This window comes from Hemisphaericaspora subhashii (assembly GCF_019202705.1).
Source record: "Hemisphaericaspora subhashii strain CBS 10753 chromosome Unknown scaffold54, whole genome shotgun sequence".
Classification (NCBI taxonomy): Eukaryota; Fungi; Ascomycota; class Pichiomycetes; order Serinales; family Debaryomycetaceae; genus Hemisphaericaspora; species Hemisphaericaspora subhashii.
Genome location: NW_026057328.1, coordinates 481 through 15390, shown reverse-complemented (window position 1 = coordinate 15390; position 14910 = coordinate 481). Strand labels below are relative to the sequence as shown.

At 36.5% G+C, this 14910-nt stretch overlaps 3 protein-coding genes across 3 annotated transcripts; 2 read left to right on the top strand and 1 right to left on the bottom strand. All coding sequences in view use genetic code 12, as the record gives it.

Moving 5' to 3' along the window:
- Nucleotides 1-127: 127 nt before the first annotated feature.
- Nucleotides 128-2365, bottom strand: J8A68_003790 (uncharacterized protein; the record flags this gene model as incomplete). Its single annotated transcript, XM_049407681.1, has 1 exon — nucleotides 128-2365. The coding sequence occupies one exon, from the start codon at nucleotides 2363-2365 to the stop codon at nucleotides 128-130; it is 2238 nt and encodes a 745-aa protein (XP_049262893.1).
- Nucleotides 2366-6872: 4507 nt separating this feature from the next.
- J8A68_003789 (YME2) lies at nucleotides 6873-9425 on the top strand (the record flags this gene model as incomplete). Its single annotated transcript, XM_049407680.1, has 1 exon — nucleotides 6873-9425. One exon carries the CDS (start codon nucleotides 6873-6875, stop codon nucleotides 9423-9425), a length of 2553 nt encoding a protein of 850 aa, XP_049262892.1.
- Nucleotides 9426-11509: 2084 nt separating this feature from the next.
- On the top strand, nucleotides 11510-14638 carry J8A68_003788 (uncharacterized protein; the record flags this gene model as incomplete). Its single annotated transcript, XM_049407679.1, has 1 exon — nucleotides 11510-14638. The coding sequence occupies one exon, from the start codon at nucleotides 11510-11512 to the stop codon at nucleotides 14636-14638; it is 3129 nt and encodes a 1042-aa protein (XP_049262891.1).
- Between the last annotated feature and the right edge of the window lie 272 nt (nucleotides 14639-14910).

The window sequence follows — 14910 nt, the reverse complement described above, 5'->3', positions numbered from 1 at the left end:
AAACACAAAGTTATTCTCTACAGATTTTAAATAGATGTATATATACCCAAATTCACTGAATATAATTTTCATTGTAAATCTAAGCTTTGAATTTGATGAACTAGTACAAACATATTCCGTATGGACACTAGTATGTCAGAATAGAGATCAGCACATCTTGGCCCAATATTCCCCTTAAAGATTCAGAAACAGCATTCACATACCGAAACTCGTTAAATTGGAGAGTTAACGATTTCAAGTGGGAATTCAAAGGAAATATCAACCCTTTCGTCGTGTCAAGCCTATTCTTTGAAAGACTTAGAAATTGCAAAGATTCAGGAAATTCCAAACTATGTCCAAATCGCATTAAGTCGCCAATATTGCAGCCCCACAAATTGAGAAACATCAAATTTGGTAAGCGTTGAAATACACGCCTGTCAATCTTTTCGAATCTGTTGCCGTCAAGGTGGAGGAATTTAACTGATTCCGGGAACATGCCTTCTTTCAAATTGTTAACATTGCAACTACTTAAATTAAGACACAGCAATTGGTGAAACCTTTCAAAGCTTAAATTGCTCAACGAGCGTATCTCGAAATTATTTCTTGAAAGATCAAGCAGCTTCAAGTTTTTGGTCAATTTCTCAAGAGAAAGTTTCATAAGTCCATTTTCGGGCAGTCTCTGGTTATTTAATTGCAATTCCTCAAGAGTCTCGGGTAGTTTAAGGTTGTCAAACGATCTAAAGCAGTTGTAGGACAAATTTAGCTCTTTTAGATTCGATTCTTTGATGTTTATAGAGCACAATTTGTTATATTTTAAGACCAACCTTTCAAGCGTAATTGGTAATTTCCATTCAAAACAAGTTTGGCTATATTCTGAAAACTCTAACAGTGACAAGTTGGATAAATCTGTCAAATCGTTTGTTGTTGCTTCTGAAGGTAGTAGTGACGTATTTAAATAGATCAACGATTTAGGTAACGAACGAGGTAGGATCTTATCTTTCGACTTTGCAAATAGGGAAAAAAAAACCAATCTAGATGGAATTGTAACAGGCGCAAGAAGTGTGCGGACATTAAGTATCAAGACTCTCAAAGATTCAGGCAAATCCCATTCGGTTGGATTACAGGACGCCCAGTTAGACCTAATGTTCAACATTTTGAGATTTGGAGGAAGTCGACCAATACGGAACTGCACTCTAGGTGAAAAAATCGGTTCTCTTTCAAGTGGTATCAAGTCGGCAATCATTCCCATATCTCGAGGTCCTCCTTCAAGTCTTGGAAAGAGCATATTTTGAGAATGATCCCATTCACACTGTAAACTTTCCAACGAATTTGGGAACTTACAATCCTCTAATATGGACCGAGCTTCCTCGTTTTCAATTTTTAGAGATAGGCGTTTAAGCTGATGATACTGCGCGATAGATCTTAATGAAGCCAAATGTGAAGATTCAATGGACAAGGCGCTTATTTGTTTCGGTGCCTTCAAAATGTACAAGGACTCGAAGGGAAATGATTTAATGTTCAAGCAGTTTAAACTTTCCAAACCTCTAAGGTCGAAATTGGATTCGCTTGCGCTGGTGTTATCTCTCTGTATTCCAATTTCAAGGAGTTCCAATCCTGGAGGAAAGTTGGGCCTGTATGTACTATCCGCAGCGGGACCCAATTGTAAACAAATGTTTAGTACCTTCAACCCTCGTGGCAAGTATTTCAGATCAGAAAGGATAATGGGAGGCCGTATGTATAATTCAGTCAAGTCGTGTCTCTCCAATGCGGAAGGGTTAAAGTCGATAGCCCATCCAAAATACAACAGTTGAACTGAGTGTGGTAAGTCATATTGATGAAGATTAGCAGTTGAAGAAATGCCATATAGATGATAGTCTCTAACTTGTTCTATGAACTCCCTTGGGTTATCTAGCTTAGCCATAACCACTAGTTCTATCTTTTGTACACTTCGGAGCCACGAAGAATCACCTCGGGTATGTATTCTCTTTAACATAACAAGCCCATCTACAATCAATTTCTTAATTCTGAGATGGGGGTGCTTTCTGATAAATTCGATAAATGAATCAACCGAATCAATTGAAGGAGACCGAAACTGGTTAGTTCCAACCCACGGTAAGGTTGCCGCTTGGTACATTCCGACGGCCCCGACAGGGCCACCGATATAAGGATTCAATTCATGATCAGTCATGCCGTCAATATCAAATGAAAATCCCACCAAGAGTGTGGTGCCAATATACACCTTAAGATTTTTAGTGTTTAATACGCCTATTGCATATCTGCCAAGTATTGGAATATGACAATATTCCAATAAGAGACTATCGGGGAGAAAACGACAAATCAAATTAATAACATCCTCGGGAAGCATAAGAATCTCGGAACACTGCATTTGATATATTCGTAAATGTAAAAACTTGACAAATTTATATTCAACTTAATGAAAAGGAGACATTCGATAAATAGATAGGAATCCACTTTTTAGTAAGTTTGTTGGCATTCTACCTTACATATCGAATTCACGTAATTAGTTATCGTTTGGATTTAATTTTTTGCCGATTTAACCTTCCAGTTGCATGTCGTCTAATTGGATGGATCCATGAAACCTAATTTTGTGCCTTGATGGATCGTCGGACTTGAGGCTGCGAATTTGTCAGGGCATTGGTAATATAATTGTAACTAACCAATGGAAGGTCAATTGATGAAGGTTTATTAGTAATCAACAAGTGGATCTATTTCATATTTAGAGAAATACAATTCCACCACCCCCCCCTATATTCACTACCTTCTCTTTCTTGCGCGTTTGAAGATCATATGACAACCTCTATAGTTGTTCTGGCTTCTATGCTTCTATGAATATTTCTGAGCGAACTTCTTGTTGTTGTTTGAATTTTATGAATTGTACAACATGAAAATAAATGAACAAACCGATATAATACCTTCCGTTTACAAAGGGGAAGAGGTAATTCAATATATTCCAGAAATAGAAATTATTCAATCCTCCGAGGAAGGTTTTTTGGTTTCTTTCTTGTAAAAAATAAATTAGATTCGTTTAGATGTTACATTACAATCATCTATTGAGGGGATATAATACAATTGCTATTGTTGTGCCCCTGGATTTGCTGTTTCAAAAACAATAAGATCAGCAATTGTCATTATTATATTCTCAGAGTTACGTCTAGTTTTTTAATAATTTTCTGATAATTTAGTTGCAAAAATATTTACTGAAGGTCAGAAATTTGTCAAAAAAGAGTTATAAGGATATACGTTTGATGACCTACGTTATCATTAGTGGTCGTCAGAACATATGAAACTGAAAGAAAATTTTATAAATGTCAAATAACTTTTTAGATGAGGTCCGTCATTTAAAAGTAATCCTCAAAAATCAAACTTCCACAGGAGTATTAATTATTACTACTTGTATAATTATTTATATTATTGTAAGATATGAAATCAGGAACGCCTTCATAGGATAACCCTGTCTGTTATTTCCCTCATTTTCAATATATAAATACATGAGTAAATTATACCCTGACTACTTTATTTATAACTATGTGAAGAATTGGTCTGTGTTGGTCTAGATTTTTTCAGTTATTTTCTTTGTGTTTGTTTCACAATGACTAGGATTTTTTGCAGCTTCTTTAAACGACCAGATTGTGAAAAAAATGAGAAAAACTTCATTTTATCATTTGTTTCTTCTTTCTTGTTCACAAAGAAATCTACCGCCCAAATAATTTATTCAATCAACAATTTCCCCGATCTCATCAAGCAAGCAAAGGTGGTCCATTCATTGAATGTTCAAAAGAAGTAATCTTGGTGTGAAGGTATTAGAACGTGATGAAAGCAATTAAACCACAGAAGTTACACAAAAGAAATCCAACCACAGAAATTCAAACCACAGAAATCAACCACAGAAACGAAATTGAAACATCTTCCATCTACGATCAACAATAAAGCTACTCATTTGTCAATATTACCAAGTTGCTACTGCACATTAAAGTGAGGTTTGGATTCCTGAATTCAGTTTGTTCTATCTTCCTTTTCAATTCCAGTCGTTGTTGACTTTTAACATTTTCCAAAAAAAAATCATGGAAATGAATTGTTAGTGATGATGCAATTTGGAGAGGGCTGGACTGGATCTTCAATGGGATCGGATGCGAAATCCTTTCATACTTAATTAAGCACTTGACCAATGGTTAGTTTTGTGTATTGGGATTTTGTATCTGATTTCTGGAGATGAAGGTTTGACTTAATCTAGGTTGGTCATCTGGGGGAGTTAAAGATTCCATTCGTTCTATATCAACTACCTTTCAACTTCCGTTCAATTATCTTTCAGCTTCCAACTTCCTTGCGACTTCCAACTACCGTTCAATTACCTGTCCACTCTCAATTACCTTTCAACTACTTTTCAACTTTCAACTAACTTTCAACTTCCAACCACCTTTCAACTTTCAACTTCCAACTACCTTTCAATTACCTTTCAACTATCTTTCAACTTTAAAGTACCTTTCAACAAGAATTCTACTACCTTCAAAACACCTACCAACCACCTTTTTTCTACTACCATTCAGATACCTTTCAACATTCATGCACCTTTCAACTTTCAACTACCTTTCAACTTGTAACTACCTTTCCACAATCTTTCAACTACCTTGCAACTATCTTTCAACTTCCAACTACCATTCAAACACCTTCCCACTTCCTTTCGACTACTTTTCAACTTTCAGTTACCTTTCAACTTCCAACAACGTTTCACCAATCTTTCAACTACTTTTTACCTTCCTTTCCACTTATTTTCAACTACTTTTGAAATATCAACTACCTTTCAACTTTCAACTACCTTTCAACTATCTTTCAACAATCTTTCAACTAGCTTTTAACATTCAAATTCAAATACCTTTCAACCTCCAACTACCTTTCAACTACCTTTCAACCACCTTTCTACCTTCAACTACCTTTCAACCACCTTTCAACTATCTTTCAACTATGTTTCAACATTTTTTCAACTACGTTTCAGCTTCCAACTACCATTCAATTACCTCTCACCTCCTTTCGACTACCATTCAACTTTTAACTACTTTTCAACGTCCTTTCAACTAACTTTACACTTTCAACTACCTTTGAACTATCTTTCAACTATCTTTCAACTATCTTTCAACTACATTTCAAACACCTTTCAACCACCTTACAGCTGCCATTCAACTTTCAAGTTTCAAGTTTCAATTACCTTTCAGCTTCCGACTACGATTCAATTACCTTTCAACTTCCTTTCAACTTCCTTTCAACTTTAGACTACCTTTCAACTACCTTTCACCTTTCAACTACTTCTCAGCTTCTAACTACCGTTCAATTTACTTTACCACTCTCAACTACCTTTCAGCGACCTTTCAGCTACCTTTGAACCTCCAACTACCTTTCAACTTCCAACTACCTTTCAACTTTCAACTTCCTTTCTTTCAACAATCTTTCAACAATCCTTCAGCAATCCTTCAACTACCTTTCAACTAGCTTTGAACCTCCAACCACCTTTCAAGTACCTTTCAACAATCTTTTCTCGACCTGTCAACTATTTTTCAGGTATCTTTCAATTGTCTTTCAAGCATACATATGTTAAATCATGAAAAATTCATGGAAATGAATAGATGATGATGATACAACTTGGAGTGTGTTTCACAGGATTTTCATGATTCAGTGCAACCGTTTCATACTGAATGATATCCATGGTCAATTGTTAGTTTGTGTGATGGGTTTCTTAATCTGATTTCAAGGGAAGAAAGTTTCTACTTAATCTAACTTTGTCAGCTGGTGGGATTAAACATGCTGTTCATTCTAAATCAACCATTTGTAGATAGATTTATATAGTGCGTTGTCAGGGGATAGCATGTGTGCGTGTGTGTGTGGGGGAGGCTGGAGGGGAAGGGCATAATGGGCGTTGTAGAAAATGGGCGTTGAAGAAATGTTGAGTCCTATGCCGTTAACTCGTGCTTTACTTCCTTCTCTTTAATCGTAGTCCCCTGTGATAATCACGTTCTGATCACCTTGATCTCATGTATTTCCCATTGTCCTGTATAGTTATATTATCTTTTGCTTAGGGTTATTATTTGGAAAATGGTTACCCGGATCATCATTTGAATTGTGTGTGCGAAGAACTGAGTCAAATGAATGTAAGCTGAAAAAAAAAATCTTCATGACGGATTTCACTTGTTTATTTGTTTTCTCTTTCCACCAACACTCCAGTTGAAATATACATAGAGAAAGTGTATAGATTCCAATATACAACATTACATAACGAATGAAACCCCTCTTAATAACTTGTAAGATAAGAAAAAAAAAACTGACAAAAAATTGGCCTCTTCGAAGATCCTTATACCTTTTTCTTCCGTGGTATAATGATTCAAAGCGAGGCCTAGAACGAATTTCTAACTAATTTGAACTTTCTCCTTTCCAAAAAGAAATATTAATATTGGGAGTTAGTGGGTCTAATGGTTTCGTTAGATTTATAAATTAGTTTGAATACATTGTTTAACTTTTTTGAAGTATTAATATTGGGAGCCTCTTTGAACTAACCAAGGGTTTACTCGAGAATAACTGATATTCGTATTCTTGCATTTCATGCTCGCGATGTCTAGCTTGATCCCCGAGAAGAGCTAATACCTCTAAGCTTTGTTTCTAGTTATGTATTTCACCATGTGGAAGTAAAAGCTTGCCTCTTAAGGGGGGAACTGTCAGAACCAAGAAAAAAAAATCACCCCAGAATCTCCAACCCAGAACCTCTTCTCTTGTAAGATTGCTATTTCCCTTCAAACCTCCACTAATTCGTTCTATCATCTACGAAAGTATTTACTACCAATTGTGGCCCCTACAAGTATACATCCTGATCCAATTGATTGTCTACAGCCATGATATCAATGCGCAATTGTCATCGATCTATTCCTATCGTCTACACTACAATAAATAGGACCAGTTTTGCCACCTTCACAAGGTTTTACAGTACTGACCTAGAAAAGTTAAAACGACAGTCAGATTATAACGAAGCTGATAATTCAGTTTTAAACACAGGAGTAATTGATAAGTCGAAATCAGAGGTATTAGTCTATTATGATAGTATTTATCCTCATACAACTGGGTTTATGAAACGATATTTCTTTTGGTTAACTTTCCCTACCAGTATAACAGATACTCAATTGTTAGAAAAGATCAAAAATCTTTCTTCCCCCTTACATGAAGAAGCTAAAATTACTGAATTTATACCTGTTAAACGAGATTTTGGTGCGTTTGTCAAATATAACATTCCAACTGAATCAACAGCTTCTGAATTAATTGACCAAATAAGAAATAATGTGGAACAAGTAAGAGCATCAAAGGGAATCTTTTCTAGAGTATTCAATTTAATCTGGAATCATGATCCAAAAGTATTTACTGTAAAGGGAACACCTTGGATTGAAGATTTGAGAAGGTATCCGAGCTCCAAACTAGCTGTCAAATACGATGGTAAGAATCCTTTGACAGAAGAAGAGCTTTATGTTTTATTTAGAAGGTATGGACCCATTAATGATATTGTTCAGGATTCAGCTACTTCTACTTCCCAAATATTGTTTCGTCATACTCGTTCTGCTATTGCTGCAAAACAATGTCTAACTGGTATAGTAGTACAAGGAGATACTGTTGTTCATTTGCAATACATTCCTGTTAAACGAGTCAATTACATCACCAAGTTTATTGCTGATCATACTAAGATCGCATTACCTATTATTTTAGCATTACTTGCCACTTTTGCTGTGCTTATTTTTGATCCCATTAGGCAATGGTTTATTGAATACAAAATAACTCATAGATCATTGGAAAACAAATGGTTCAAGTTGATTTATATTCCATATCGTACCATAAAACTGTGGATAACCGATAGTTTTAATTACATCGATGTCCAAATTCAGGAAGTTACCAGTGGAGGAAACAATTCAACTGAGGATGACACATTTACTGAATTAAAGGAAACAAACACATTTTGGTATGAGCGGCACGAAAAATCAAAACAATTGAAATTATGGATTATGGAAAATATAACTAGTTTTATTATTGTCAAAGGCCCACCAGGTTCAGGAAAGGAAGAGTTTATATTCGATCATACTTTAGATCAAGATGCGAAGTTAAATGGGAAAATATTAATGATTCATTGTGATGAATTAAGTAAAGCAAGGTCTGACAGTATGTTGATGAACAATGCTGCCTCGCAACTAGGTTATTTCCCGGTCTTTACTTGGACTAATACATTTTCACAATTTGCCGATTTAGGAGTTCAAGGTTTGACTGGGCAAAAATCGGGGTTAAACGAAAATAAGGAAACCAGGATCAAAAATATGTTTTCATTGACTACACAGGCAATTAGGAAAATCTGCGATGATGAATATCGTAAATACGTCAGAGCAATTGAATACAAAAACAAAAGTCGTAAAGATGGTGAAAAATTAGAAGTCTTAAAGCAAGATGAATATCTCCAACATCATCCTGAATGTAAACCAATCATAGTGGTGAATAAATTTGCAAGACGAGGTGATAACCAACTGAACAATTTCATATTTCCATTCATTGCAGAATGGTGTGCTGGATTAGTATCAAATAATATTGCCCATGTTATATTTTTAACCTCCGATGTCGGCTGTATGCAGCATTTAACTGATGCATTACCTAACCAAGTATTCAAAGATATCTCGCTTTCGGATGCCTCAAGTCAGAGTGCAAAGCAATATGTTTTGGATCAATTACAATCCATCAGCAGTGAAACGATTGATACCTGCATTGAGCCATTGGGAGGTCGTATGTTGGATCTTCAATCATTTATTCGTCGTATTAAATCTGGGGAAACTCCTAATAGTGCGATACAAGAAATGATTAACCAGTCAGCTGAATTGATAACCACATTCTTTTTGACTAATCATAAGATTGAGGATGATGATAATAATTGGAATGCGGCTCAGGTTTGGCATCTTATGAAATTATTGTCCAAGAAGGATTCAGTATCATATAATGAATTGGTCGATCTGCCATTATTTAAATCTTCAAAGGAGACAATAAGTACGTTGTCTACTTTGGAAAAATATGATTTGGTTTCGTTGAAGCGTGATAAAGGTGTCTTGAATAATATCACTACCGGTAGACCATTGTTCAAGGCAGCATTTAAGAATATCATTCATGATTACAATATTTGGAAACTTTATGAATCAGATTATATTTCAAACTTGATTAGTTTGGAACAAGTCAAAATTCAAAAATTAGAAGAGGAATTAACTAATATTGACAAGTTGAGTGGGAAATTGGATGGAAGGATTGGTTATTTAGTGAAGAAGATTGAAGCAAGTAGTAACAAAATCGTGAATTATGAACAAAAGCTTACAGAAATTAAGAATTATAAACCGGATCAAAAATCTAAATCATCATTTTTAGGAATCTTTTAAAATATTATCTATGTTTGTACAAATAACTTTTGTAGAAATGAATTAATATTTGTGTGTAGATGTTTATGTTAGTGTGCTTTACAACCGAGACAACAATTCCTGTCGAAACTTCAAGCACGTACCCATATCTATAAGCACTACATTACCAGTATTCACGGTGGCTGTAGATCAATGAAAACGAAGCTGACCAGGACACCATGATTTTCTACTGAAGGGTTCCTGCAGTAAGCACACAAATAGGGTATAGTTAAACAGAGATCAATGACATAACTTAATATTCTACCAGCTGCGCATCTCAATGGTTCCATCACAAGCATTCTTGGCAACCGAGTAGTACATGTTCATATTTGGATACTGATAAGAATGATCTTGGAGAACCTGTTAATTTGACTGATACTCTTTGGATTGACTGTCAATGATAGTCATACTTGAGAAGCAAGCAGATGAAAATGAACGCTTTCCAAAAAGGTTTGAATAACGCAATTTGGAAAAAAATGACAGTGTCTTATTTTCCCAGAACATCTGATCTTAATTTTGGAAAGAATAACCGATGATGGCTCTCAGCTTCGAGATGAGCTTAGGTGAAATGAAAGAGGTCTGTTCCTTGTTTAACTAGGCAGGAGTTTTGCGACTACATTACCTTCATATTATTTATTTCTGTTTCGGTTCCTGTCCTCACATGTTCTCTGCAAAAGAATATAACCTCTCATTTTAGTCTTTGACAAGTTGTTTCTTTGACAGGTTCTAACTATTTTTTATATTTAATATTTTTTTGTTTCCTCTACAAAATTAATATTTGTTGTCATTCGCAAATATTATTATTTTCAATACATAAAGGCAAAACGACATAGTCACACTTCCGATAGTTTTCAGCATTCTTTCTGCTCATAAGTTTTTCATTTCATCATCTATATTTTTAACCGCCAATCTGTTTACTATCAACATCTGATTCTTACGTACCCTGTGGTGGTTCATTTCTAGACATCAAATACTGCATTTTTCTTGTATTTAATATTCTACAAGCTTGCACGAGATCCTACTCTATCACACATATAATCGTGAGTTTGCCATGAAGAAACTCTGGTAGTTTTTGGATCCAATGTTAGTTTCAATGTTCCATCATATGAAGAAAAAACAATTTAATTTATTAGAAAATATTTTTTCAATTTAATTAATACGAGTTATAATTTACTTTTCTTTTACGAGTGATTTCTGAAATCTCATACGATTTGGTCATTTGTGATTAATTAAGTTATTATTTGACATATTTTTTTATTATCATTTGTTTTCAGATAGTTAATAATAAGAGGCGCCTGATTAATTCTAATTAGTTGCAAATCAGGCGGTTCTTCTGTTTTATTATAATATCTTCTATATATCCTTGCAAATTATTTTTCTATTCTTTTATTTTCTCATACTACTTCTTGCTTGTTTTATTAATGATGTATTATTCTTATGATTGAGGCTTATGGTATCATCAATCATTCATACAGATCTTACGTTCTTGTCATTCTTGTTTTCGTATTTTCTCTAGATGTTCCATACCACTCTGTTTGCAGTTTGACAATTGCCGTTTTTTCATTTCTCAATGTACTCTGACCTTATTCGTTTGCTTGTAACGAAGGCGCAGTTCGTTGGTATCCTGAGTCTTTGGTATTATAGTCCATGGTGCCCTAACTATATCTTGGTGAAGCTCGCTGGATGCAAGTGTTGTTTTTGAATGATTTATTTGTAGCGCTTAAATATATTTAAGAAATACACTGGATGTAAAATATATTTTTTGCAATTATTTTCTATTTTGCATTCTCAAAGTATTGCAGAAATAAAAGAATTCACTTCTATTTGGTCATCTAGTCATTCTATAAACCTACGAAATCAGGTGAGGTGGGGTGAATCATGCAGCTGATAGGTGATGAGATTGAAAATTCTTAAATATTTAAAGCGTCTCAAAGCAGTCCATCTTCCATCAGGTAGTTTTTTCCTGACTTTTCTTTAATTAAATTATACAAACAATTACAATGATTCTTCACAATTGGACAACAATTTTATTTTTGATTTTTCTGAAAACCTTCGTTTCGGGTTTCATGGGTATAGATGAACCTATTCAGAGAGGGGGGCCATTTCATGGAGGAGATGTTTTAGTTGAAACGGATGAGCTTTGGGCCCTTATTGATGTTTACGACTTTAATGTTTACTCGTTTGACAACAATGGAATCTCATTTTTCCACACGAACTTTCCAAATATAATGGTTCGATACCAAGCTGGAGAAATTCATAATTATGGATATTACCATATTAACACTCGCTATAGTCTCACTACCAATCTATTTGCGATACGTTTGTTAGACAATAGAAATGTTCTTACCTTCTGGACAGGTTCCTTCCCAGGCACGGAAGTATCTATATCAGAGTTAAATAATCAGAAGGAAATAAATTATGTTGCTGAAAAAAACTATGGGAACCAAAAAGCGACACTTTACGTACCAAACTCCTTTCAGAATACTGGTGTAATATGTGTCACCAATGTGAATTTTGATATTGGTGTCGACGAAACAGGTGCCATTGGTGGCTACGTTCTACTTGCCGATTCAAATCTTGACTTGTTTCAGGTGTCTAGTTGGAAATCCACTATTTGCTTTACCAACAGTCAATCGGTTCTTCGTGTTCACAACCCAAGAGTTCTTTCGCCTATTAATGTGATGCAATTTGGGGGAGGAAATTGTATCGAAGCCGACGTCGACGACCCTAGCAATGTGGATATCGAGTATAAAAATCCAGAACTAAGAATAGTCCCTAAACTGATTGTTGTAAACAAACTTAAGGCAAAGCGGGCATCTGATATTTATTACCGCTTTAACATTGGTGATGGATACAGTAAGGAAAAGTTTCAAGTAGAGTCTATGGGTGATAGACTTCGTGTTTGTTATGACGAACCTGGCGACCCTACCGCCTGTCCTACATCATGTGATCCTAATATTCCTGATCGGATCCTTGATCAAGATCCAGTCGTTGTTACTTCAACAATAGAAGACGGTCCGACCGTCATCCTTACAATTACAACCACTGACGAAGAGTGGACTACCATTACTTTCACTATTGAACCTTCCGCTGAGCCTACTACTGCGTTCGCAACTGAAACTACCCCTGAGACCACATCTGAGTTCACGACTGAAACTCCTGAAGAGACCACTACTGAAATCACAACTGAAACGCCTGAAGAGACCGCTACTGAAATCACAACTGAAACTCCTGAAGAGACCGCTACTGAAATCACAATTGAAACTCCTGCTGAGGCCACCACTGAGATCATACCTGAAACTACTCCAGATACTGCCCCCGAGACGACAACTGGGCTCACAACTGAAACTCCTTCTGAGACCACAACTGAGCTAACAACTGAAACTTCTTCTGAGACCACGACTGAGCTCACAACTGAAGCCTCGACTGAGACCACTCCAGATATAACCCCTGCAACAACTCTGGAAACTACTCCTGAAACGACTCTAGAAACATCTATTGGTACCATTCCTGTAACAAACCCAGAAATAGTCACTGAAACTCCTGAGACAACTGTTGTGTCTACTGATGACACAACGACCTACCCTACTACTGACACTACACCAGAAGCCACATCCGAGACTGCATCTGAAGTCTCTACTACTAATGTTACTCCTACTCAAGAACCACCTGTGACTCTACAACCGGAGACAACCCTAGAAACAATCACTGAAACTCAGGAGACAACTTCTGGGTCTACAGTTGACACAAAACCCGACTCTGCCACGGACATTACACCAGAAACCACATCAGAGACTGCATCTGAAGTCCCTACTACTAATATTACCCCAACTCCACCTGTTAGTCACCAACCAGAGACAACACCAGGAACTGATCCAGAAACTACTGCTACTACTCCCGCCGCAACTCCACAAACCCATCCAGAAACTTCTCCTGCAACTACTACTGAGGCAACTCCAGGAACTGATCCAGAAAGTACTACAGATACAACCTCCGAAGCAACTCCTGAGAGTTCCACTGAGACTACCACACCAACTGCCCAAGAATCAACCTCAGATCCATCTCCAGACGTATTTCCCGTGCCATCTCCAGCGTCTTTTTCTGCGCCATCTCCAGAAACATCGCCCGTTCCATCTGAAGATTCACCTTCTGTTCCATTTTCAACACCTTTACCAGATCCTACTCCAGTTTCATCATCCGATCCAATTCCAGTACCATCTGCAGTACTATCTCCTGTTTCATATCCTTTGGCATCTCCAGGATCTTCACCGGTCTCTCCTACTGACTCATTTTCTACCCCAAGTCCCGATCCTTCTCGTAGTAGCAGAAAACCCACAGAAACAACTCTTACCACCAGTACACCCATCACCACGGTAACAAAGACTACGTTATCTACGTCCATAACTTCAACTATTCATACAACTGATACCCCAATTCCTAGCTTTGTTACCGTAGCTAGTGGAACTAGTACTTTCAGCACAGGACCATTAACTGTTACTTCAACTACTATTACTGGGCCAGTTACAGTCACAACAGATCTCACAAATACAACTTCAACCATCACCGTCGTACCAACTGTTCCTTCTTTCCAGAATCCTATTACAAGGAGTATAAATCTGATTCCAGACTCAAATGTGCCACCAGCACCAATCCAACCAACTCCTTTCCCTCCAACTCTGTGGACTACTGAAACATATACCCTTGGGGGGACTCAAACTACAGACACGAAGTTAATCATCAATGGAGACGATCCTATGACGTTACATAGGAGTGAACGAACAGTACTTACACACTTCGCTGATGGTGCTCTTTCAACAGAGACTTTTGATGTATTTGTTACACCTTCAACAGCCCAAGGTCAAATTCCATCCGCTACTACAACTACAATTCGTCTAGATGGTACTCCAACTGCGGTCACAGCAATCGTAGTCCCCCCTCTGGGAAATGTGAGAAGTGACGCCGATCCTGCTACTGATGCGAATGGTCAAAAAGTCACTGGTTATTCCACAATTGCTGATTCTGGAACTATTAGCAAGCCTTATATTCCAACTACTATTACATCGCAAGTTACCAGTGCTACCGGTCCAGTTGTCAGTCCTATTATTCCGCTTGCTGGGGGATCTGCTGGATTATTGTCTTCCATTTCCTTAGCAAACTGTTTGATTGCTATGCTTAGTTTGATTTTGTTTTCTTAATGATGCTTTAAGCTCATTAGTTTGTTGAATTTATTTATAGTTTACTCTGATGATTATATAGTGAAATGAATATTTTATGTTTTCAATGGAATATCGATCTCTTCTTATTGCATTCAGTAACACCCGTAGGTCTCAGAAACGGTTATCGCAAAGCAATCTAGCTGTAAATATTTATTCAGAAGTGTTGTAATACATTTCAGCTAAGAATCGACTTATGAAGTTTCGGCTTATAGTACAGGGGCCCCTGTCTACGAAGATCAATCAAGTTTGTT